Genomic DNA, 24,359 nt, shown 5'->3' with positions numbered 1-24,359 from the left:
AAAACAATTATATAAGACATCGAGGGAATTCAATTGCACATAATCATTTTTTGTGAGGTAAAAACTTTGCCAGGATTTTATTTTTGAACAATTCAACTACCCCCCGTTCTTGTCACACGAAGATGAGTTCTCGGATCCATGTGTTTTCATGATAGCAGCCGCAAAAAAAAAAATGGCACTTATCGGGGATTTTGTTTCGCCTGCCTCTGGGTCCAGTGCTGGCTATCGGGGACAATGGAATAACCCCTGGGGGATCGATAAGTCGTGGTAATTTACCAGGGCTAATTGAATTACCCCATAGCATGCAAACATTGTTTAGTTTTCATATGCAAATAAAGGTTTGTTGTTGGAATTTAGCTGAATGGGAAAATATGGATTTGCTATATTCATAATGTAACTTTATAATAGTAATATTGGACAGTATATGTTTCTAGTATCAAGGATTAACCCTGTGATAGGCAACATGGGGCTTCTGACCCTTCCCTGGCAGGGCGTACAGCCAATAGATCTACATTAAAAAGTTTGACAGTCTAGGTAGACATCACATGGTAGACAGTCAATAGGTTGACAGGGACAAAAGGTCGACATGGATCAAGACAGACAGGTAAAAAAGGTTGATAGAATCAAAAGGTCGACACGATAAAAATTTTTTTTTAGAGTTAGGCTCTAGGAGGGATGGTTAGGGATAGGAACTTACCTGAGGATTAGGCACTAGGAGGGACAGTTAGGGTTAAGCACCAGGAGGGAGGGTTAGGGACCAAGGGGAAGGTTAGAAGACGACAGCAACAAAAAAATATGTTAACCATTTTTTGTGTCGACCCTTTGACCCTGTAAACCTTTTGTACCTGTATATCTTCATCCATATCGACCATTTGTCCCTGTCGAACTATTAACTGTCTACCATGTGGGGTCTAACCTAGACATTATCTATCATTTTCGTGCAGATGTTTTATACTAACCCCATCCCCCCCACCAATCCCCTGGCAGAACAGAGATCCTTCCTGCTTTATAGTCAGATCAGTTTGTATAGAATAAAACACTTGGATAAAATGCCTGTTAATACTGACAGGTGTGTGTTATATACTGTTTTATCCTAGTACTGAGATTATGGGTAATATGTGGTCCTTGGGAACCCAATACACTTCAGGAGCAACATATCCCTTGGAAAACCTATAATCACTGGTTATTCCTTACAACTGGTGTATGTATAAATGCCACATATGAAGTGTACCCTCTGTGTAGACTGTGTCATGTGAAGCAGTACATTTACTGACAATATGAAAACATTAAAAGCTAATGGGAACAATCTGATAAAAACAAACAGCTTCTTACCATTAAAACACTGGATCCATTTTCTTCTCTCGTCTCTTTGTCCTCCTACATCAAACATGCTGTTGAAAAACACAAGTAATACACTGTTAGCAGGAATGGCTTGTGACGTTTTAGGACACACAGGAGGCTCATACCCACCCATTAAGTACTATATGTAGTGCCTTTACAATATCAAAAACAGAGAAGTGTGCCAGTATAATTTGCAGTAATAAAGCATTTAGTATTGTTCCTAAATGACAAAGCTGATGTACAAATGTTGATCAAAGCATTACATTTTTAGTGGACATCTCTGTGTAAATCAATAAATCCCTCTACACCCCACTAGTGTAATGTCACCAGGCCCATGCGTATAACCTCTGGGATTCTACGGACCAGCAATTATAGAGGATGAAATGAATGGTTGTCAGAGGAACAGACTGCGGCCATTGTCCTGTCCACTGCACTGACAACCCTCCTGTCTCATCAGCACAGAAGATGACCAGATGTGATGAACGACCCGCGAGCACTACCGATCAGGCATACGCACTATGCAATCTACATGATATATTGTTCCAATCTGCATCGGAACGAAGTCTATCCTCTCTTTACTAAGAGTGAAGAGGTCTTCCCACCTATGGAATCTGGAGTTAGCTAGGTCATATCTGATTTGCTCACCTAACAATAGTCACTGCTTGGATCTTAATAAACAGAACGCTCATTATTTTATATGCCACAAAACCTGTATGAAAAAAAAACACCAAAAAGAATGAAGAATAAATGGAGCACTCACTGGAAATTTACTTTGTCTACTTGAAATCGCGTTTCAAAAATCCCTGATGTCAAAACTCTGCATCTTAATAAATCCTGCAAAATAACAACATTGATTAGAGACACATATATTAAAAACACAGCATAACATATTAGTCACATGTATATATTCATCTGCAGTGCTATCCAACAGGATGAAGAAGGGCGATGTGATCACTCTACAGCCATAAAATCGTCTGCGCTAGTTATAATGCAAATGACTGGAGTCATTCCTGGGATGTATATGTTGTATCGGAGATTATGCTACTAATATAATACACACCAAGTACTAGTGTAAGTGCTACCGTGGCTAATCCACATGACCAATCCTATCATATAGAACTAAAGGATAATAACTAGCATATGACATTGCTCCCAGTTATGTAGATAACATGCTTGTGTTTTTTTTTGTTTTGTTTAGGCCAAGATCACATTAGTGAGGCTGCCATTCATTAGCAGCACAAAAAGGATAACTCTCTACTTATTTCTAAAGTAAGAGAGCACCAAGTTTTTCCAAAGTCATGCAGACTGTGATGGTTAGCCCTTTTTACAGCTTGAACACACAGGCATTAATATTATTATGGGTTCTTAGAGCATGGTAAATATGCTTTAGTGTTCACAGAATAAAAACTAATGTCAATTAACGGCCCTGCACACACACTTCTGCACCAGTGTCATTGTTGCCTACAGCAGTTACGCTTGGTACAAAATACTGTAGATCTACGAGAGCTATCAATACGGAAAGAGACAATGCAAGAACACACTTCAAACACTGCTTTTTGAAAATAAATTTATATACATATATATATATATATATATATGTATACACATACACACACATATATATATATATATATATATATACACACACACACATATACACACACACATTCATATATATGCCTGTTTGTACAGACCCATGTCTGTTCTGTATTTACATATATATATTTGGGGTTCTAATTTAGAATAATGTTGTTTATAAAAGACAAGAAATTCCAAGCACAGCTCATTGATTAAATGAGGGGTCTCTCATCTAGCCTAGCAACTTTAAAATGAAACCTGAGTAAAAATAGAAGCATATTTAAAAAAAAAAAAAAAAATTCCATCCATTTAGTTTGTCTATAGTGTACATACTGGGGTAGTCTGTTCCGTGTATGACCTACTGAGCTATCGCTACATACACAGTCTAAGTTCATACCATTCACATTTAAAGGTGCTCACTACAAAGCATCTTACCTGATCTGTTGGTGTGTAGTCATTTAGCCTGACATTGTCGATTTTTTCTAGAAAGCTAAAAACAAACATAAATTGGTACCAGTGAAGGTAACTCACTAAGACAAAGATTTGTTTAGTTCAAATGTACATACAAACATAACATTACATCTGTGTGAGATCAGTTGTTATGTAGGCCAGATTTAATATGAGTGTTCATTTCAGAGGCTTAGCCACCAGGTGGCAGAAGACTACTACAAGGATGTACAAAGCATTTCATGAGGGAACCTTTGTATCCAGGAGGACAGCAGCTTCTCATAGCATCCAGTGTGATAACACAATATATACTGGGGCTCCCCCAGTGTTCCGTTTTGTTACAGTTGAAATCATTAACTTACGTTTCTTATTTCCCCATTAGGCATGCAAATGACCAGAATATATAGGGATAAACTGACCGTCTTACGTCAGTTAGCTTCTAAAGCAAAGTATATATGTATTTGGCATAAACAAGCAATTTCATTTCATAATTATGCTTAGGATAAGGAGGCATCCAACAATGGAATACTATTAACAACTGAACACTACCAGAGAATGGGAGCATCTGCTGGTTAACACAGGAAAGACTACAGATATTATTGTAGTTTTATTATTGGCCCGTTATTATATTTACATAATAGTGAGCTGAGCAAACTGGGAACATCCCAGGATTTTCTCATATCACCTCCAAGTGCTACCCTTCACCTCAACCAATCTGTAGAACAGATAAAGATAGGGTCTGTCGGCTGTGCGGGGAATACTGCTGCCCATGGTCCGTGCCAATGTTGCCATTCCATAAATCTGGATTATCAAGGCAGGCACGTCTTTCTAAAACCAGTGAGAACCAAATAACAGTTTATCCTTCCTAAAATGACTACAATGTAAGGTACACTCTGTTTATAAATAGGGCTAATTGTCACTATTTCATACATCTATCTTCAAACATACTGTAATGGTGCGTACACACTAGACGATATGCTCCCTGAGCGATATCGTCTAGTGTGTCCCCGGCAGGGTGTGCTCAATGTCATTCATGACATTGAGCACACCCGCTGAACGATATCATTAACAATATCGTTCAGCGCCGGGCTCTCTCCCCCATTCCATAAAGTGCAGTGACCTGACATCGTCAGGTTGGCCTCCATGTTAACCCGATGAACGATGATGGCGAACGACCCGCGGGAACGCGCGTCGTTGTTATCGTTCATCGTTTTTGTGTTAAAAATGGACAATAAAGTGGACGACTGAAAGATAACGATATCGTTATCGCTCAGTCGTCCACTTTAATCGCCCAGTGTGTACGCACCATAAAGTAATGACTCAGTTGTTCATATATTTGCCTATAAAATGCATCACTCTAGTAATATGAACAAGCAACCTTAGGCCCGTATTCAATTTGAGGCGAAAAGTCCGGATCCGCGATACTTTTTCGCTGATGACGTCATTTTCGCCTGTTTTGCTTTTACCCCGTATTCAATTTGAAAGACTTTCTGCCTAGGCTGAAAGTCAATGCAATGTGCTAGGCGAAATAGTTTCGCCTATGAATAGCAGGCGGAAAAAAGTGCAGAATTGGGGTTTTGGGGTGCAACGTTGCGGGATCCCCCCTGCAGCCTTCAGACAGTCCCCCAAAGGTAAACGGTGTCAAAAAAAAAAAAAAAAAAAAACACTTTAGGACACCCCAAAAATGACTTTGAAAAAGGGGGCGAAAAAATAAAAAGTTGGGGGACAAAGTTAAAAATTAGCGAACTTGACTCTGGGGGCTCCCCAAGTATGCCCCAGCAACTTTTAAATATGCTGACCTCCATTTTCAAGTACCCCAAATTTGCTGGGATAAGTTATTTTCTGGGAAAAATACTCCTGAATACTATTCTGCACCACGTATAGAAAAACGCTATTTAGCAGCTACTGAGCCCGTTTAAAAACACCAAATACCTTCAGCAAGCCAAATCGGGGGGCACCATAGGGAACCCCCATGTCAGAGCATCTTTTGGGGGATGTCAGGCTGATTTCCCCAATTCTGACAGTACTTTCCGCCTGTTGAAGTTTCGCCGGGTCCCGTCTTCGCGTACTTTCGAATTGAATACGAGGTAAAGCGAGCATGCGCGTGATACTTTTCCGCCTGCAAAACAGGCGAAGTAGGCGGAAAGTCCTGGGAGGCAGAAAAGTATCGCGGCTCGGCTCAAATTTAGTACGGCTCATAGTCTACAATGGAACAGTGGGGGAAGACAGGTGACATGCTCATGGTAAACAATACAACTTTTCCTTGATTTCACCAAATAATACTCAGGGCTGCCATCAACCTGAAATAACAAAAATAGGGACACCCATGTGACCAGAAGGTTGCTAAGCCTATAATATCCACTAGTCACTTATATTTCTCAAATAAGGCAAATCAGTTATGGGAACTGATATCCACTTATCATGTAAATCTATCTGGCTGCATTGAGGGCTGAATTATCTGCTGGTCAGTATTATAAAGCACCTCCCCAGCGTGACCAATATACACTTCAGTTCCTGCTACTCCATTCTCAGCCCAAGGAGCAGTAGCAATGGCTGGTGATGGAGAGTTTTCCTCAGACTGCGGTTACAGCGATCACAAAATGGTGTAAGACACAGACTGGTACACAGCTCACTGATAAGGATAGTAAGGGTTCCATTTAGCTTGCTAAATAATACCAACACTGTGGTCAGATCTGCCGAGCACCAATGACTTGGGGACTGTTGCAGTAAGTAGAAAGAGCTGGCAAAGTAAGGCATGTCCTAGTGCTTACTGCTCGTACCTGTACAGCGCTTACTGCTCGTACCTGTACAGCGCTTACTGCTCGTACCTGTACAGCGCTTACTGCTCGTACCTGTACAGCGCTTACTGCTCGTACCTGTACAGCGCTTACTGCTCGTACCTGTACAGCGCTTACTGCTCGTACCTGTACAGCGCTTACTGCTCGTACCTGTACAGCGCTTACTGCTCGTACCTGTACAGCGCTTACTGCTCGTACCTGTACAGCGCTTACTGCTCGTACCTGTACAGCGCTTACTGCTCGTACCTGTACAGCGCTTACTGCTCGTACCTGTACAGCGCTTACTGCTATTACCTGTACAGCGCTTACTGCTCGTACCTGTATAGTGCTTACTGCTCGTACCTGTATAGTCCTTACTGCTCGTACCTGTATAGTCCTTACTGCTCGTACCTGTATAGTGCTTACTGCTCGTACCTGTATAGTGCTTACTGCTCGTACCTGTATAGTGCTTACTGCTCGTACCTGTATAGGGCTTACTGCTCGTACCTGTATAGGGCTTACTGCTCATACCTGTATAGTGCTTACTGCTCATACCTGTATAGTGCTTACTGCTCGTACCTGTATAGGGCTTACTGCTCGTACCTGTATAGGGCTTACTGCTCGTACCTGTATAGTGCTTACTGCTCGTACCTGTATAGGGCTTACTGCTCGTACCTGTATAGGGCTTACTGCTCGTACCTGTATAGGGCTTACTGCTCGTACCTGTATAGTGCTTACTGCTCGTACCTGTATAGTGCTTACTGCTCGTACCTGTATAGTGCTTACTGCTCGTACCTGTATAGTGCTTACTGCTCGTACCTGTATAGTGCTTACTGCTCGTACCTGTATAGTGCTTACTGCTCGTACCTGTATAGTGCTTACTGCTCGTACCTGTATAGTGCTTACTGCTCGTACCTGTATAGTGCTTACTGCTCGTACCTGTATAGTGCTTACTGCTCGTACCTGTATAGTGCTTACTGCTCGTACCTGTATAGTGCTTACTGCTCAAACCTGTATAGTGCTTACTGCTCATACCTGTATAGTGCTTACTGCTCATACCTGTATAGTGCTTACTGCTCAAACCTGTATAGTGCTTACTGCTCAAACCTGTATAGTGCTTACTGCTCATACCTGTATAGTGCTTACTGCTCGTACCTGTATAGTGCTTACTGCTCGTACCTGTATAGTGCTTACTGCTCGTACCTGTATAGTGCTTACTGCTCGTACCTGTATAGTGCTTACTGCTCAAACCTGTATAGTGCTTACTGCTCAAACCTGTATAGTGCTTACTGCTCAAACCTGTATAGTGCTTACTGCTCATACCTGTATAGTGCTTACTGCTCAAACCTGTATAGTGTGCAGCTAACATGCTATGCTGGCCGCACTAGAACTAAACTTCAATGACAGGTGGGAGAGTGTTAATCTGATTGATGTATTGTCCAACAGGCATTTTGCTGCATTGTTCACTTTTCATCCAAAACAGAAAGCTGCATTGCTGTCAGGACTGCATCGCAGTAGTACATGCCATCAGATCCTTCAGAATTACCCAGTTCCACATTAACAGTCAGCATGTGCTTTTTTACTCACTATGGGGTGACCATAATCACCATAATGGCAGCCCTGATTGTAGGAGCTGGGTGTAACGCCTGTTGTACATTTGTGAAATTTCTAAAAAAAAAACCAAAAAACAAATAAGGACTGGAACAAATAAAAATGTGTGGAATGGCCAAACAACATAAAATATGTACAATGTGCTTTTAAGTGCTACATGGGCACTACAACAAAATTCCATTCCATGTATTCATTGTTGAACAGATTCATTCCAATCTTTTGTATTGCTAACAGCACACATACTAAAAGACAGTTATAAAGAGCAAAATGGTCGCTCCACAGTGCAAATACAGCCTTGGACCAGCCATGTGCCACAGGTTTGTGTAGCAAAATGGCTGCATTTGCATACTAGGTTGCAATGACAGACGGAAGACGTTGAGTGTTACTCCCATTGTAGTATGACGCACTTTTTGTGAAACCGTGCAGGAACCATTTTAATTTTTGCTGAACTTTGTAACGTGCAATGACTGCAGTGAAGTTCCTCCCTCTGCTATAGTGAAGACCAACCCAGATTGTTTGAGGTAGGGTTGGTGCCTATAATGGAGTCCCCCAAATGTTTGCTCCCCACTTACTTACACATTAGATAAAATCTCTTAATCAGTTTAAATACAAGTACATTAAAAATAAAAAAACAGAATCAATTTAATTTTATTAGACACTTTTTAAGGGGGTTATTTATCAAAGCTTTGGAGATGCATAAAATTGTGAGAGATAAAGTACTAACCAATTAGCTTCTAATACTCATATTACAGACTGTATAAAAAAATGACAGTTAGGAGCTGATTGGTTGGTACTCATCGCTCACAATTTTCTCTCTCTCCAAGCTTTTATACTTACCCCCATTAATACATGATCACAGACATAACATTTTTAGTTCCAGTTATATGATATGTAGAGAAGAGCAGTTCTGATTCTTTTCACCAAATTAGAGCAAGTTCAGATTTATCTCATCGGCTAACCAAAACACGGTATAGTCAGATCGCTAATAAGACGCCGTTTGTGAGAACCAAATAGTGGCGTAACTAACGTAGGTACAGCTGCTATGGGGCCCGGCACCTCCGGGGGCCTGGCCTTCCCCCAGCACCTTCGGTGCTATGGTCTACACACAGACACAAGCCGGGCTGCCGGCTGACTGTCACAGTGACACAGCTGCACCGCGATTAGAAGGGAAGCAGCGGCAGAACGTCATGTCGCAGTACACAAAACAAGGCTGGATGCCGCCAGCCGGATTAAGGTGGGCATGTGTCTCCTGGCCCCCCATTCTCAGGTCCCCCCTGCCTGCTCTGTCCTATAGGCTATGCACACGGACCACTGCAGTGCATTTTCGAATTTTGATTGCGGCGGGCTGGAGGAGAGGGGCGGCCGGAGGAGGAGAGATGATGTGGGCTGTAGGAGAAGAGGGGCAGGCTGGGGAAGGAGTGGGCAGGACAGACAGCCGGGACTCTGCAGCAGCATACAGACAGGCAGTCGGGACCCCGCAGCAGCACACAGGGGTGGCCTCAGACACACACGCCCCTGCTGTGACAGTGTGAATGGAGACAGCAAAAAAGGGAGAGTGGGGGGGGGGGGGGGGGTAAAAGGAGAGAAGATTTGAGCCAGGGGGTTACAGGCCAGGCAGATCAGAGGGGGAGAAGTGAAAGGGAACAATAAGGGAGAAATGAAGAAGAGCTGGGAGAGAACACAAGATAAAGAAGGGAAAGAGAGAGAAAGAGCTGTGGGGAAATGTGCAGCCGCTGGTGTGACAGTAGAGACTGTGGCGGGAGAGGACCTCCAGACCGAGTTCAGCAGAGGAGAAGGAATAGGATCAGCCGACATGAACCCCATGCAGCCAGCGGTCTTGAGGTTAGTGTTTATTTGTGCAAATATAAACAGTTAAGATGGCTACACACCGCCGACCCGGTAACACACTGACCGACCGGCAGATAGGTAATCCAATGCACACTTATCAATCTACCACTAGGGCCCATATTCAATTAGGTGCGAAAAGTCCCAGACTTTTTGCCGACATCGCTGGTTTTTTTCATGCGATAAAGTATCGCGCTCGTCCCTGCTTAACCCCGTATTCAATTAGAAATTGGCAAAAAAGGGACCCGGCTAATTCGGAACTCGCGAAAAGTGCTGTCAGATTTGGGGAAAACAGCCTGACACCCCCCCCAAAAGATGTACTGACATTGGGGATCACTATAGATACCCCCCGAATAGGCCTGCTGAAGGTATTTGGGGAACTTAAATGCTGTTAATAGCTGCTAATTAGCGTCTTTGCAGAAGTGATGAAGAATAGCATTTAGAAGTTTTTTTTGCAGAAAATAAGTAGTCCCAGCAAATTTGGGGTACATGAAAATGGTGCGAGCATATTTTAAAGTTGCTAAAGTGTTGTTTTAAAAAATGTAAAAAATCCACCTGCCGCAGGCACCTGCAAACTTAAAAACACCTGGGGCATCCTTGGGGACCCCCCTGGAGTCTATTTCGCTAGTTTTTAAGTTTGTCCCCCAACTTTGTACTTTTTCAAAGTCATTTTTTGGGGTGTTCTTAAATTTTTTTTAAACTATTTTTTTTTACACAATTTAACTTTGCGGGCCTGTCCCAAGGGTGCAGCGTTGTTCCCGCAAGTTTGCACCCCAAATCTGCACTTTTTTTCCGTCAGCTTTCATAAGCGAATCTTTTTTGCCTATTCCAATGCATTAACTTTCTGTACCAGCGAAAAGTCTTTGGAATGGAATACGGGGATAAGTTTTCGCCTGGCGAAATGACGTCACCAGTGATACATTTCCACAGAAACGGGCTTTTCGCTCCTAACTGAATACGGTCCTAGATGTGTCTGCGCTGACATCAGAACTGGGCTGGCATTTAACATTTTCCCGCCCAGTTAAGATGTCAGTCACCGGTGGACCCCTGCAGCAAGTGTACGGGAGGTCGCCCTTACACACAGACAGATGTGCCGATATATTTGCAAGATATTTTGGCATAGGCTGCGCTGCATAGCAGAGGCGATATGTCTGAATGACATCGTTCACAGACATATCGTCTGTACATACCCACCGATACAGTAGATATATTGTTCGTTCAATGGAACGAGCGACATATCTGTCAGTGTGTACCCAGCTTTAGTTTAATAGATATACACACACACTCCATAATATTATATATATATATATATATATATATATGAAAACCTTTTTCCGCGATACTATGACCCCGTCATTTTTTCCAGCGTGCCTTAAGTGCGTGCAAAAGTACCGCTGGGGGCTATGAATACAATATTTTCGCTTACCAAAATTATTGGGCTCACGCCGGCCCTGGTGAGTGAGGAGAGATGGAGTCGACCAGGATTGGACATGTGCAGCACATTGCTGAAAGAGGACACGACCATAGAGCAGAGGTAAGTCGCGGACGGTGAGGGGGGGAGGGGGTGTGGGGCCCGTGAAAACATTTTCTATAGGGCTCCCCTAGGTCTAGTTAAGCCCCTGATCCAAACATAACCAAATAGAACCAAACCGCTCATCTCTAACTGTAAGTGGCATTACATTTTTTTTTTAAGTTTGGAAAAGTTAATCAATGATTTATCCCATTCTCTTCAATATCAAATTTATAACACCTTAATGCACACTACTATTTAAATATGCCAGATCAATAAAGGAAATATTTTAATCTATATGAGATAAAATGGTGAACAAAGGTATTGGGGAGTCTTTTTTTAGTTATTTGAAAACTGTGTGCTCATTTTATTTTCATTTGACACTTTAAGGATTTTGCATGGAGACAAGAACTATGATTTTAATCAGCTTAAAAGTCTGCAGCTGGTTTTCAGTATGGCAGGAGGAACACACAGTCATGGTCTCCGTAATCATGGAAACCAGACGAGAGTTTAGCACTGGTTGTTATGTACTACAGTGCGCCAGCAAATGGATTTCTTCCCCAAATGGGGCTCATTAGAAGAAAGGTTTGGTGTTGAAACAGATTTCTAAGTCCACTTCGAACAAAGTAATAACCCCCCCCCCCTTCATTATTTATCGAAGGCGCAATGAAGGATGAATAGAGCAGTATGTTAGAGGGGAGATCTAAAACTTTATTCAACTCGAAGTCTGGAAGCAGTGGTGCTAAAGGGGTAAGAGGTTTAGTCTATGCCTACGATATGTTACATTTTTGTACAGTGCACTTCCTATAGATTGTGTGCTGCATGGTCAATTGTGGAGGAAAACTGCAGAACCAAATCATCATCAAATTGCAGAAGGGCATGTCTGAATATTGAGCAGAACTTAGAAATTAAACAGCCTTAAGTGGTTTTTTACCTGCAAAAATAAAATAACAAACACCCCAAAATGTACCCAGTCTAATAAAATGTTGAGCCTGAAAGATTTATGTGGGAAACTGTAAAACCTGGATTGAATTCATACACATGTCACAGTATCTAAATATTGACACAGAAAAAGTTTAAACAGCATGGAATAGCAGCAACACTGACATAACCGGAGGAAACGGAAACAATGAGGTTCTTAGGGGGGCTTATTAATTATATAAACTCTGAGAACTGTCCTCACACTCCGTGATTTACTGTCCTCTTCCTGGCCTCATGTCAGATAATACAGCATACAGAGGTGGCATCTACCTTAGCAAGGTGCTTCTCCCTCTGCAGAAACATATAAACATTACTATAACTGTCAGATTCAAAGTCCTCACAAAATATGGTGAAACAGTGGCTAATGGCAGGAGAAAGTGATAAATAATAATTCAATGCGATAACTCTCATTTTTATAGTATTACTTGAAAAAACACTACATTGTTGATCTAGCTAATACAATTCAGTTTGGTACATACAAAATACTATACAATCCAGTCACATTATGTAAAACATGGTAAAAAAAAATAATAATGTGTAATATAAGACACCGATATTCTATAGCCAATAAGTTTAAAAGTAAATGGCCAAAAATGGGGCCTTAACGGCCAGTGGTCAGCATCTGAACTAGGAAGATGTGGATCAGGAAGGATGGCACTGAATGAGGGGGCATTGAACTTCCTGACTGTACATTACGTGGTGATGGTCTGACTGCCGTGCCCTGCTGTTGTTGGTCATATTGAGCACCCAACCTGGACTGTGTGATCAGATTAAAGATTGTGCATGCAGCAATAGTAATAATAGTAACTTTTAGGGCCAAAAATCCCATTAAGCACATCCCACTTTTTAGGTGCCTCTGTAAACAATGGAGGAATTGTTTTTAAAGTTGGTTTTTACAATGGGATTACATTTTTTACAAAACAACTGAAATGTAAGTTCTATAACCTATAATGCAAAGTTCTATAACCTATAGTCCAAGGGTCAATAGAAAAAGTAAGAGAATGGAGCAGAGGACCATTGGTGGTGGTTAACAAAACCCCCAAAGCTTTAGGTCAGTGCCACAATGACTTAGAGCTATGCCTCACCGACACAACTTATTCTAAGCCTGGTTAAATCTACCCGCGATTTTGCTTGGCGCAGCCATCACTAAGGCTAGGTAAAAGCATTAGCCTGTGTGACAAAATGTCAGCCTTTAATTACAAGCTCACCCAAAATGTGACTGAAGAGACATTCCCAATGCAGTGGAATTGACACTCATTTTTTTAACACCTAATTCCAGCCCCAAAGTATTTATTTATTTATTACTAGCACAAACTTAAGTGTAATGGTATTTCCACTCTTATTCATCATAAAAGACACAATATTATATTATTGCAGAAGGTCGAGTCAGCCTAGAACGCACACGTCACTCCAATTCGTCCCAGAGGTTCTCCATGGCTTAAGATCTGGACTCTGACCTGGCCAGTCCATCCCGGTTACAGAATTTTCTGTATACCAGTCCAGCGTCGCCCTGGAAACTAGACAGGTGGCATTGTCGTCCTGATAAAAACATTCATTGTTTCCGTAGAACTGCCACAATGTAGGGAGCGCAGAGTTATCGAGAACATCTGTATACTTCTCCTTTTATACCTTCCCGAACACGTGTCTGCTGCAGGAGCACACCATTTCTCTTGTGCGGGGGTGTCCTATCACTTTTGTCTACATAAGGTAATAAGAGAGTGTGCAGCCTACACCTGACAGCAGTGTGCTTTTTTTTTTGTTCACCCCAAATTTAACGGTCATTTTTTGGGTGTCACAATTAAAAAATTTTTTTTAACATATTTTTTAGGGGACATTCCCAGGGGTGCAGGCTATTTTTTTTAAGCCTGCACCCCTAAACCCCAATTCTGCACTTTTTTTCGCCAGCTAAAGGCTGGTGAAAACTTATCCCCATTTTATTGCATTGACTTTTCGCACCAGCGAAAAGTAAATGTAACTGAATACGGAGATATTTGAAATAGGAGATCGCCGATTCCGACATTTCGCCTCAAATAGAATACGGCCCTATGACTTGTGTTGCTTGGGGATACCTTCCTCCTCCTGGTCCTGCTCTTCTTGCCTCTACAGTGAATCCGGAAAGTATTCACAACGCTTCACTTTTTCCACATATTGTTATGTTACAGCCTTATTCCAAAATGTAATAAATAAATTTTTGTCCTCAAAATTCTACACACAATACTCCATAATGACAACGTGTAAAAAGTTTTTTTTGAGATCTTTGCAAATTGAATTAAAAAAAAAAAAACCTAAGAAATCACATGTACATAAGTATTCACAGCCTTTGTCATGAAGCTCAAAATTTAGTTCAGGTGCATCCTGTTTCCACGGATCATCCTTGAGATGTTCATACAGCTTAATTGGAGTCCACCTGTGGTAAATTCAGTTGATTGGACATGATTGTGAAAGGCATACACCTGTCTATATAAGGTCCCACACTTGACAGTGCATGTCAGAGCACAAACCAAGTATGAAGTCCAAGGAATTGTCTGTAGACCTCCGAGACAGGATTGTCTCGAGGCACAAATCTGGGGAAGGGTACAGAAACATATCTGCTGCTTGAAGGTCCCAATGAGCACAGAGGCCTCCATCATCCGTAAATGGAAGAAGTTCGGAACCACCAGGATTCTTCATAGAGTTGGCCAGCTGTCTAAACAGAGCTACAACATTCCTCTGTGGAGAGAGGAGAACCTTCCAGAAGGACAACCATCTCTGCAGCAATCCACCAATCAGGCCTGTAGGGTAGAGTGGCCAGATGGAAGCCACTCCTTAGTAAAAAGCACATGGCAGCCTGCCTGGAGTTTGCCAAAATGTACCTGAAGGACTCTCAGACCATGAGAAACAAAATTATCTGGTCTGATGAGATAAAAATTTAACTCTTTGGCGTGAATGCCAAGCGTTATGTTTGGAGGAAACCAGGCACCGCTCATCACCAGGCCAATACCATCCCTACAGTGAAGCATGGTGGTGGCAGCATCATGCTGTGGGGATGATTTTCAGCAACAGGAACTGGGAGACTAGTCAGGGTAGAGGGAAAGATGAATGCAGCAATGTACAGAGACATACTGGATGAAAACCTGCTCTAGAGTGCTCTTGACCTCAGACTGGGGCGACGGTTCATCTTTCAGCAGGACAACGGCCCTAAGCACACAGCCAAATTATCAAAGGAGTGGCTTCAGGACAGCCCTGTGAAAGTCCTTGAGTGGCCCAGCCATAGCCCAGACTTGAATCCGATTGAACATATCTGGAGATATCTGATAATGGCTGTGCACTGATGCTTCCCATCCAACCTGTTGGAGCTTGAGAGGTGCTGCAAAGAGGAATGGGCGAAACTGCCCATAGAAAGGTGTGCCAAGGTTGTGGCATCATATTCAAAATGACTTGAGGCTGTAATTGCTGCCAAAGATGCATCAACACAGTATTGAGCAAAGGTTGTGAATACTTATGTACATGTGACTTCTTAGTTTTTTTTCTTTTATTAAATTTGCAAAAATCTCGAAAAAACTTTTTACACGTCATTATGGGGTATTGTTTGAAGAATTTTGAGGACAAAAATTGATTTATTCCATTTTGGAATAAGGCTGTAACATAACAAAATGTGGAAAAAGTGAAGCGCTGTGAATACTTTCCGGGTGCACTTCATCATTACCATTTTAGGGCCGTATACAATTAGTTTCACATCCGCGAAAAAGTTCTGCCTACCCGACTTTTCGCCTTCAATGCGTGTTTTGGACAAGAAAACTGATTGTGCGTGTCCCAGCTTTTCAACGTTTTAAATGACTAAACAGGTGAAAACGGCAAGCGGCGAATGCAGAACAGGTGGAAAGTACTGTCAGAATTGGGGAAATCAGTCTGTACCCCCCAAAAAGATGCTCTAACATTGGGGATCAATGTAGAAGTGTTCCGATAGGCCTAATAAAACTATTCATACAAGCACCTGCAATCCCAAAAACACTTGGCCCATTCTTAGAGCACTCCCAGAAGCTTATTTCGCTAGTTTTTTAAGTTGTCCCCCACTTTTTAAAATTTTCACCCCAAAATTCAAAGGCGGTTTTTGGGGTGTTCCTGGAATTTTTTTTTTTTTGGTTGAATTGTCCATTTTGGTGTACCCAGGGTTTTGAGGGGTTTCCCAACATCTGCACCCAGAAGTATATATTTTACACTTTTTTTCACCTGCTATTCTGTGGAGAAAAAGTATTGTCTATTTCAGTGCCTTGACTTTTCGCATAGGCGAAAACGGATTGGAATTAAATAAGGAGAAAGAAAAACCAGGCTAAAATAGATACGGCCCTTAGCCGGATATGTTCCCATGTAACCATTTTAACTTTCCTTCTCTGCATTAGTGTAGCCCATGTAGGTCTATGTTATTAGTTCTCCATGTGTTAGTGCAGTTTCCTCTGCCACCATGTATTGCAGTAGGTCTGCCCACTGTGCTCCAAGTGTTACAGCACCTCATTCCCCTAACTCTACTGTATGTAACCCTTTTCCACCAAAAACCCAGCTCCAACCCAGTACACTGAGCACGGGTCAGAGCATAGTTTTACCCCTTTCACACCGATGGCTGGACCTGGGTTATTCCCGGGTCCAGTCGATCACACCAGACCCGGGTCTGCCAGCATTACAGTGGACGTTCGGAGAGGATGTCATCTCCAAGGACTACTGAAGCCAGCCAATCCACTCGTTTCAGGCATGACCCAGGTCATGCCATTCATACCACAACGTTACTCGGTCCTTCCAGAGTTCAACCCTGGCAGCTATTAACGTCAGATTGCCGGGTAACTTGACCCAGGTTATTTTTTTTTAGACCCTTTTACACCAACATAGACCTGGGTTGACCTGGCAATGAACCAGGTTATTTGATTGGTGGAAAAGGGGTACAGACAGCTGACCACAAGGGACTTCCAAATAGCATACATGTTACTGCACAACATCGGATGTACCATAAGGTGCCCCAAACGCCTCCTATAGACATTTTGAATAAGGAATGAAAAGGAGACAATAAAAAATGAAAGGATATCCAAGTAGCTCAGAGGCGCCCCTAGCAGGCTGCTGCCCTAGCCACAGACATCATTGGGCAATAGGGAAAATTTCCGCACCACTTATTGTACTTTATAAAAGTCTGTGTTTTAATCCTGCCCTAAATGGCCATCCTAATGTTCACCAGGCAGATGAGGAATCTGTATTTCCAGTATAAGACGACAAATCAGAGAACCAAAAACATCAATAGAAAAATCTTCTCTGCCTGCTGCAGAGTGACCTAGATACATGTTGTAGTTGTGCCAGCAGCTGACATTTCCCATCTAATGCCAAATGCTGGTCCTCTGCCAAGGCAGCCACACTCTACCTCTCCAAAGCCTGGTATAGTTACTAATTACAAGTATGCTTTAAAGTGGCTCACTGTCACCAATTAGTACTACTTTATAAACTCTGCGAATGGACAAGTTCATAAGTTTGCACCTTTCTCTGGGTATTGGATTCTAATTTAAAAAAACAAACAAAACAAAACGATCTGATAATGGTTCCTGCTTTGCCCAGTGGAGTGGCTAACATTGTTGCCTCAGTGTGATGGGACCATGGGTTTGTATCATGTGTACACACCCACCGAAGCACTTGCGATATAAATCGTACATCGATCGAACTAACAATATATTGTCAAGTGTGTACTCAGCATAAGGGATTAATTCAATTAAATGTGATGTAACATTAGATGTCACAGCACGCAAGGCAAAATACAGGGGTGATAATGGGTGCATGTAGCCATAGGGATCATTCTGCCTCAAAACCAATGTTGGCAAATGAAGCTGATGATCCCATTTGAAAGTATCTTATTTGTTTTCTTCAAGTATATAACAGCTACATAATGGGAATTAGGTGCAATCAGGGAGATATCTAGACTCTGCAAGGAGTCAGGGAGATTACTGTTATTACAAGGAGTCTCCCTGACAGTCAGGGAGAGTTGGCCAGTGAGTGTGTACCCAGTATTAAACAATCGTTCAGTGTTACATAAATTGTTGACAATTTATAAATACTGGATAATAATCATAGGTAATGCAACAAACTATAAAATTATACAAAGGAAGATATGTATGTCACATGTATCCCTATTAAATGACTCATCTAGCAAAACTATGTATAAACATGAATCAATGTAACCTACATCACATGTATAAAGGTCATATGATAGCTCAGAATTTCAGGACTGAAGTAGGAACTTATGTACAAGTGTAACAAACGCTTTAACAAATGAAATGTATGACAGATTAGTCATTATATAGAAATGTATTGGGCACCACTCCCTTCCTGAATCAGTAGACAGGACCTGTGTAACTCAATTGTTAGGGACCCTGCTCCTTCCGCTACCCACCTCTCAGTGTGGAGCTACCTGCCTTCATTACCTTCCAGGCATCATGGCACTACCCCTATAACATACAGCACTGTCCTAAGTAATGTAATAGAAGGAGTGAACAGGTCACTGCCTGGCACGAGATCACAGACATCTCCTATATAATCTGTGCAGCAAGAACACTCTGAAGGTCTGACCAGCTACGAGTTGTTCTATCTTTAAAAGTCACAATAGACGAGAAGTTGAATAGTGAATACAAACATTTCCACTAACCTTAGAAATTATTACACTACTTCGATAAAGAAAAAAAAATGTGAATCACAATGCTAAGTACGAGTACAGTACAAAAGACAAAATGTAATGACAAAAACAAAATCACACTTCACACAACTGATCTTCAGTCTATGGAGTTTTCATTTATACACGGAATGCTTTGGTGTTGCAAAAAGTAACAAACAAATGTTTTGCAACCATGCTTGGAAAACTGTGGATTAAGTGTGTCCGAGCCTTTCCTGAAGGTCTTTGTAATCCACTTCTTTTTAAAGAGACAGCCGCTCAGTTACTGTGACAGTTTAACATTTGTACAATTGTGTAAATTAGAAACATGCAGTTTACAAAGACAGGAATATTTTACTGACAGTTATAAAAAGCAGAGTTAAGCTCAGGGAGGCTGTAAATGATAAATGCATATATACATGCACAGACACAGACAAGAAGGCCAAGTGTGTCTAAAAATAACCTCAGTTGTATATCCTCCCAAAAAAGTGTGCTACATAAACATTGCTGTGCAAATCCAAGTACCTGTTCTACGTCTAACCACACATGTATAAATAGGACAATGTTACATTAAGCAGAGTATTTCATCCGCTTTGAGCTCTATCCTACCCATCAGGAGACTTTTGTTTTTATTTTCATTTTCCTTACGAATATTATTAATGACTACTCAGACTCTCTATATACTACAGATTGTCAAAACTATTGAATAATATTTTAAATAATCTGTAGCGCATTAGTCTGTTCACAATTTACAAGGAGAGTTTTTAAATCAGCTTTGCAAGGCTGTGCTCAGAGGGTGCAAAACAAAAAATGGCCTAACAAATACATTTTATATTATCCAATGATGTTACTGACCCAAACTCCCACACAAACAATTGCAGACCCACACTCCCACACAAACAATTGCAGACCCACACTCCCACACAAACAATTGCAGGCCCACACTCCCACACAAACAATTACAGACCCACACTCCCACACAATTGCAGGCCCACACTCCCACACAAACAATTACAGACCCACAGTCCCACACAAACAATTGCAGGCCCACACTCCCACACAAACAATTACAGACCCACACTCCCACACAAACAATTACAGACCCACACTCCCACACAATTGCAGGCCCACACTCCCACACAAACAATTACAGACCCACACTCCCACACAAACAATTACAGACCCACACTCCCACACAATTGCAGGCCCACACTCCCACACAAACAATTACAGACCCACACTCCCACACAATTGCAGGCCCACACTCCCACACAAACAATTACAGACCCACACTCCCACACAATTGCAGACCCACACTCCCACACAAACAATTACAGACCCACACTCCCACACAAACAATTGCAGGCCCACACTCCCACACAAACAATTACAGACACACACTCCCACACAAACAATTACAGACCCACACTCCCACACAATTGCAGACCCACACTCCCACACAAACAATTACAGACCCATACTCCCACACAAACAATTACAGACCCACACTCCCACACAAACAATTGCAGACCCACACTCCCACACAAACAATTGCAGACCCACACTCCCACACAAACAATTGCAGACCCACACTCCCACACAAACAATTGCAGACCCACACTCCCACACAAACAATTGCAGACCCACACTCCCACACAAACAATTGCAGACCCACACTCCTACACAAACAATTGTAGACCTACACTCCCACACAAACAATTGTAGACCCTCACTCCCACACAAACAATTGCAATCAGATTTTTTTTACCGATTACCAGCAAACAGACATTTCCTTCAGGTTAAATTTCTCGGTCTACCTTTCCCACACTGAACTGGTATTCCAGTTCATACTTTATAAATATCAATTATAATCATATCTGGACATTACTTACAAAGATTACACAAATTTATACAGCACTATAAAGAACAAATATATTCTAGAATGTTTGAACAATTAGTTCATATTTTGTTGTGCTGCTTTGGCTTGTCAAGGAGATGCTACAATGGCAGAAAGGCTCTCCTGCATCAGTGCACCTACGAGCGGGTAAGAAAGTGATGTTTGATATCTTCTTAAACTACAGAAAACAAACTACTGTGGCCAGCTTGATGTCTCCTTAGTCTATTGTAGCTGGAATGGACTAGTATAGTGACACAAGTTCCTGGAAGGATATTTAAGCTATATTAGCGATGACAACAGAACTACTGGTTCCCCAGAAAAACATATACTGGTATTCAGTAATCAGAAAGCAAGCATTGGTGACTTCTACCTTATGGACTGGTCCTGATGTTTTACTTCATCTATCTAAAGCCTCCACCCTCCATGAGCTTGTGACCAGTGAGTAAGAACAATTGAGCCGCTTCAGTGCTCTGTGAGACTTCACATATTTGCTGAAGCCACGGCAGTGTGCGGGAAATGGCAGGAAATATGCATCAACAACTTCTAAGCCTTATTTAAACAGGTGAACAGTTAAGTACAGCACAGAGGGCACTAAAGTCATCTTTAACTCTGGTTAGCTTTCATGTATGCCCCATTTTTTATTTTATTTTAACTAATTAGATTCTACTCAATAATACTTCTTTCTATATATTGAGACTAATAAGTGTAATGGTGACATACGTGTTACAAACAGTGGGCAGTTTGTAGCTATAAAACATGCAGAACTTAATCTTTACATTGATAAGAAAGGCTAGTAAAATGCAGATTTTCTTTTCCCCTTCTGGCTTAAAAATGATATGTGCAGTACATTACATTGCTGGGTCCCACAGCAAAATATCAGTAAGGGTGCCAGTATGTCCGCTCGCAGCCCCAAATCTGCTCTGCGTTAGGGCTTCACCGAGCTTGCCGCAACACCGGCAGTTCCACCACTGTGTTGTGTGTGTGTGTGTATGTTCCCTCTAGCTCCGGCGGGAGGCAGGGCGCCGGAGCTAGAGAGGGCATGTCCGTGTGCGCGCCCGAAAAGGGGGCGTGGTCATCGGAAAAGGGGGCGTGTCTATAAGACGCGTCCCCTTTTCGTCACTCTTGGGGGCGTGCCCGGCACTTACGGACACGCCGGGCAGCCCCCAAGCCCTGCAGACAGGGAGACTAGACGCCGGGCGCATGCGCCCGGCGTCTATTCTCCGGTGGTGACAGGGTCACCGCATGTTTCTCCACCCGCGGGACACTGCGTCCCGCGGGTGAGAACGGCTCCCGCAGGCTGTGAGGGCAGGGCGCTTTTTGCCCTCCTCCTGGAGGGCAGGGTGCTTTTTGCCCTCCAGAAGGAGGGCAGGGCGCCGCGCCCCGCCAAAACAGCCTAGCGGGAACGCTATATATATATGTGTCACACTACACAGCAGTGCATAAAGTAGACACTAGATGCATGGCTACAATGAACCAGCCTTAATAGTTACTTAGAGCACTTAAAACAGAGTGGCAAAAGCATGTAATTCATCAATGGGAAAGTAGGCTTGTGTGCAACTTCCAAATGCAGAAACTCCCCTAGGACTTGCACCTGTCCTGACTACAAGGGTTACCGAACTACTTGTACTAATGTGTTGTACATATTCAGTAGCATCGACAATAATACTGTACCATTATGGGTAAATATGAGAGCCATTTTAATCCATAATAACAGGGATTTAATTACACTCTGGTCAAAACCCTGTGATAATGAATTTCTAATTTATCTACATTGTTTCTGTTTTTGCTACAATTAAACTGTAATATCTAAGTTCTAACCTTAGCCAAGCTATGGTCTCACATAGAGCATTTTTATTGAATAGAATAGGAAGTTACATATTTATATGCTGAGAGTATTATTGCATTCTAATTTTTTAGGGGAATGTTTAATAAGTCCTATTTTAGGTTGGTATTGGAAATACACATTGCCCCTATATGATAGGTATGCCCAATCATATTTTGTTTTGACCAATGTTGGAATCTTTTGAACCTGACGTTCTATTTTAATGTGATATCAAATAAAAGTTATATTTTATACAGCCATATCTATATTGAAAAGCGTGCCTCAGAAAGAGAGACTCCTTTCCTCTCTCCATGTCTATACAGTTATATGGATTCTAGGGTGCACCACCAACCACACAATAACTCAGGATTGCCTGTACATAAGGAACACTAACCTTACAATATTTGTTGGTTTTCTTAACTATTTTGTATCTTACCTTTCCTTTTGGACCTTTCCATCAAAGACAGCATTACATGTTTCTGCAATGTGTGCTACAGTAGCTCTTCTGTGGGATAGGATCAGACAGGCTACCCTTCTCTCCCCACACGCATCAATGAGCTTTGGGTGCCCATGACCTGGTAGTCAATTCACAGGGTGCCCTTCCTGGGACCACTTTTGGTAGATACCAACCATTGCATACCAGGGACACTCCACAACACCTGCCATTTTGGAGATGCTCTGACCCAGTCATCTAGCCATCACAATTTGGCCATTGTCAAAGTTGCTTAGATCCTTACACTTGTCCATTTACCTGCTTCCAACACATCAAGAACTAAGTGGTCACCTCTTAACAGATGCCACTGTAAAGAGATAATCAATGTTATTTGCTTCACCTGTCAAATGGTTTTAATGTTATGGACGATGGGTGTAATAATATACATATATATATATATATATATATATATATATACACACACACACATACATACAGTCAGGTCCATAAATATTGGGACATTGACAGAATTTTCATATTTTGTCCTCTATTCACCACCACAATGGCTTTGAAATGAAACAAACAAGATGTGATTTAACTGCAGACTTTCAGATTTAATTTGAGGGTAATTATATCCAAATCAGGTGAACGGTGTAGGAAATACACTTTTTAAGGGGCCAAAAGTAATGGGACAAACTAAAAAATCCTAAATCTAACTTTCACTTTTTAATACTTTGTTGCAAATCCTTTAAAGGCAATTACAGCCTGAAGTCTGGAACCATAGACATCACCAGATGCTGGGTTTCATCCCTGGTGATGCTCTGCCAGGCCTCTACTGCAAATGTCTTCAGTTCCTGCTTGTTCTTGGGGCATTTTCCCTTCAGTTTTGTCTTCATCAAGTGAAATGCATGCTCAATCGGATTCAGGTCAGGGGATTGACTTGGCCATTGCATAACATTCCACTTTTTAGCCTTAAAAAACTCTTTGGTTGCTTTTGCAGTATGCTTCGGGTCATTGTCCATCTGCACTGTGAAGCGCTGTCCAATGAGTTTTTAAGCATATGACTTAATATGAGCATATAATATTGCCCGGAACACTTCAGAATTCATTCTGCTGCTTTTGTCACCAGTCACATCATCAATAAATACAAGGGAACCAGTTCCATTGGCAGCCATACATGCCCACGCCATGACACTACCACCACCATGCTTCACTGATGAGGTGGTATGTTTTGGATCATGAGCAGTTCCTTTCCTTCTCTTCTCTTCCCATCACTCTGGTACAAGTTGATCTTTGTCTCATCTGTCCATAGGATGTTGTTCCAGAACTGTAATGGCTTTTTTAGATGTTGTTTGGCAAACTCTAATCTGGTCTTCCTGCTTTTGTGGTTCACCAATGGTTTACATCTTGTGGTGAACCCTCTATATTCACTCCTGTGAAGTCTTCTCTTGATTGTTGACTT

At 41.9% G+C, this 24,359-nt stretch overlaps 1 protein-coding gene across 2 annotated transcripts in view; it reads right to left on the bottom strand.

Moving 5' to 3' along the window:
- The window catches only part of GNAL (G protein subunit alpha L), a 321,126-nt gene that overhangs the window by 18,125 nt on the left and 278,642 nt on the right, over window positions 1-24,359 (bottom strand). For both annotated transcript variants that reach the window (XM_088469702.1, XM_088469703.1), the window contains exons 6-8: window positions 3,355-3,409; window positions 2,102-2,175; window positions 1,333-1,391 (exon numbers count right to left, since the gene is read on the bottom strand). In XM_088469702.1, the coding sequence (XP_088325828.1) occupies window positions 1,333-1,391; window positions 2,102-2,175; window positions 3,355-3,409 (188 nt within the window). The remainder of the gene's footprint in view (window positions 1-1,332; window positions 1,392-2,101; window positions 2,176-3,354; window positions 3,410-24,359) is intronic.

The sequence above is a fragment of the Taudactylus pleione genome, unplaced genomic scaffold, assembly GCF_031769625.1.
Source record: "Taudactylus pleione unplaced genomic scaffold, aTauple2 ptg000093l, whole genome shotgun sequence".
NCBI classification, from domain to species: Eukaryota; Metazoa; Chordata; class Amphibia; order Anura; family Myobatrachidae; genus Taudactylus; species Taudactylus pleione.
Note: the sequence above shows the minus strand (reverse complement) of the source record. Positions and strands in the feature narration are given on the sequence as shown.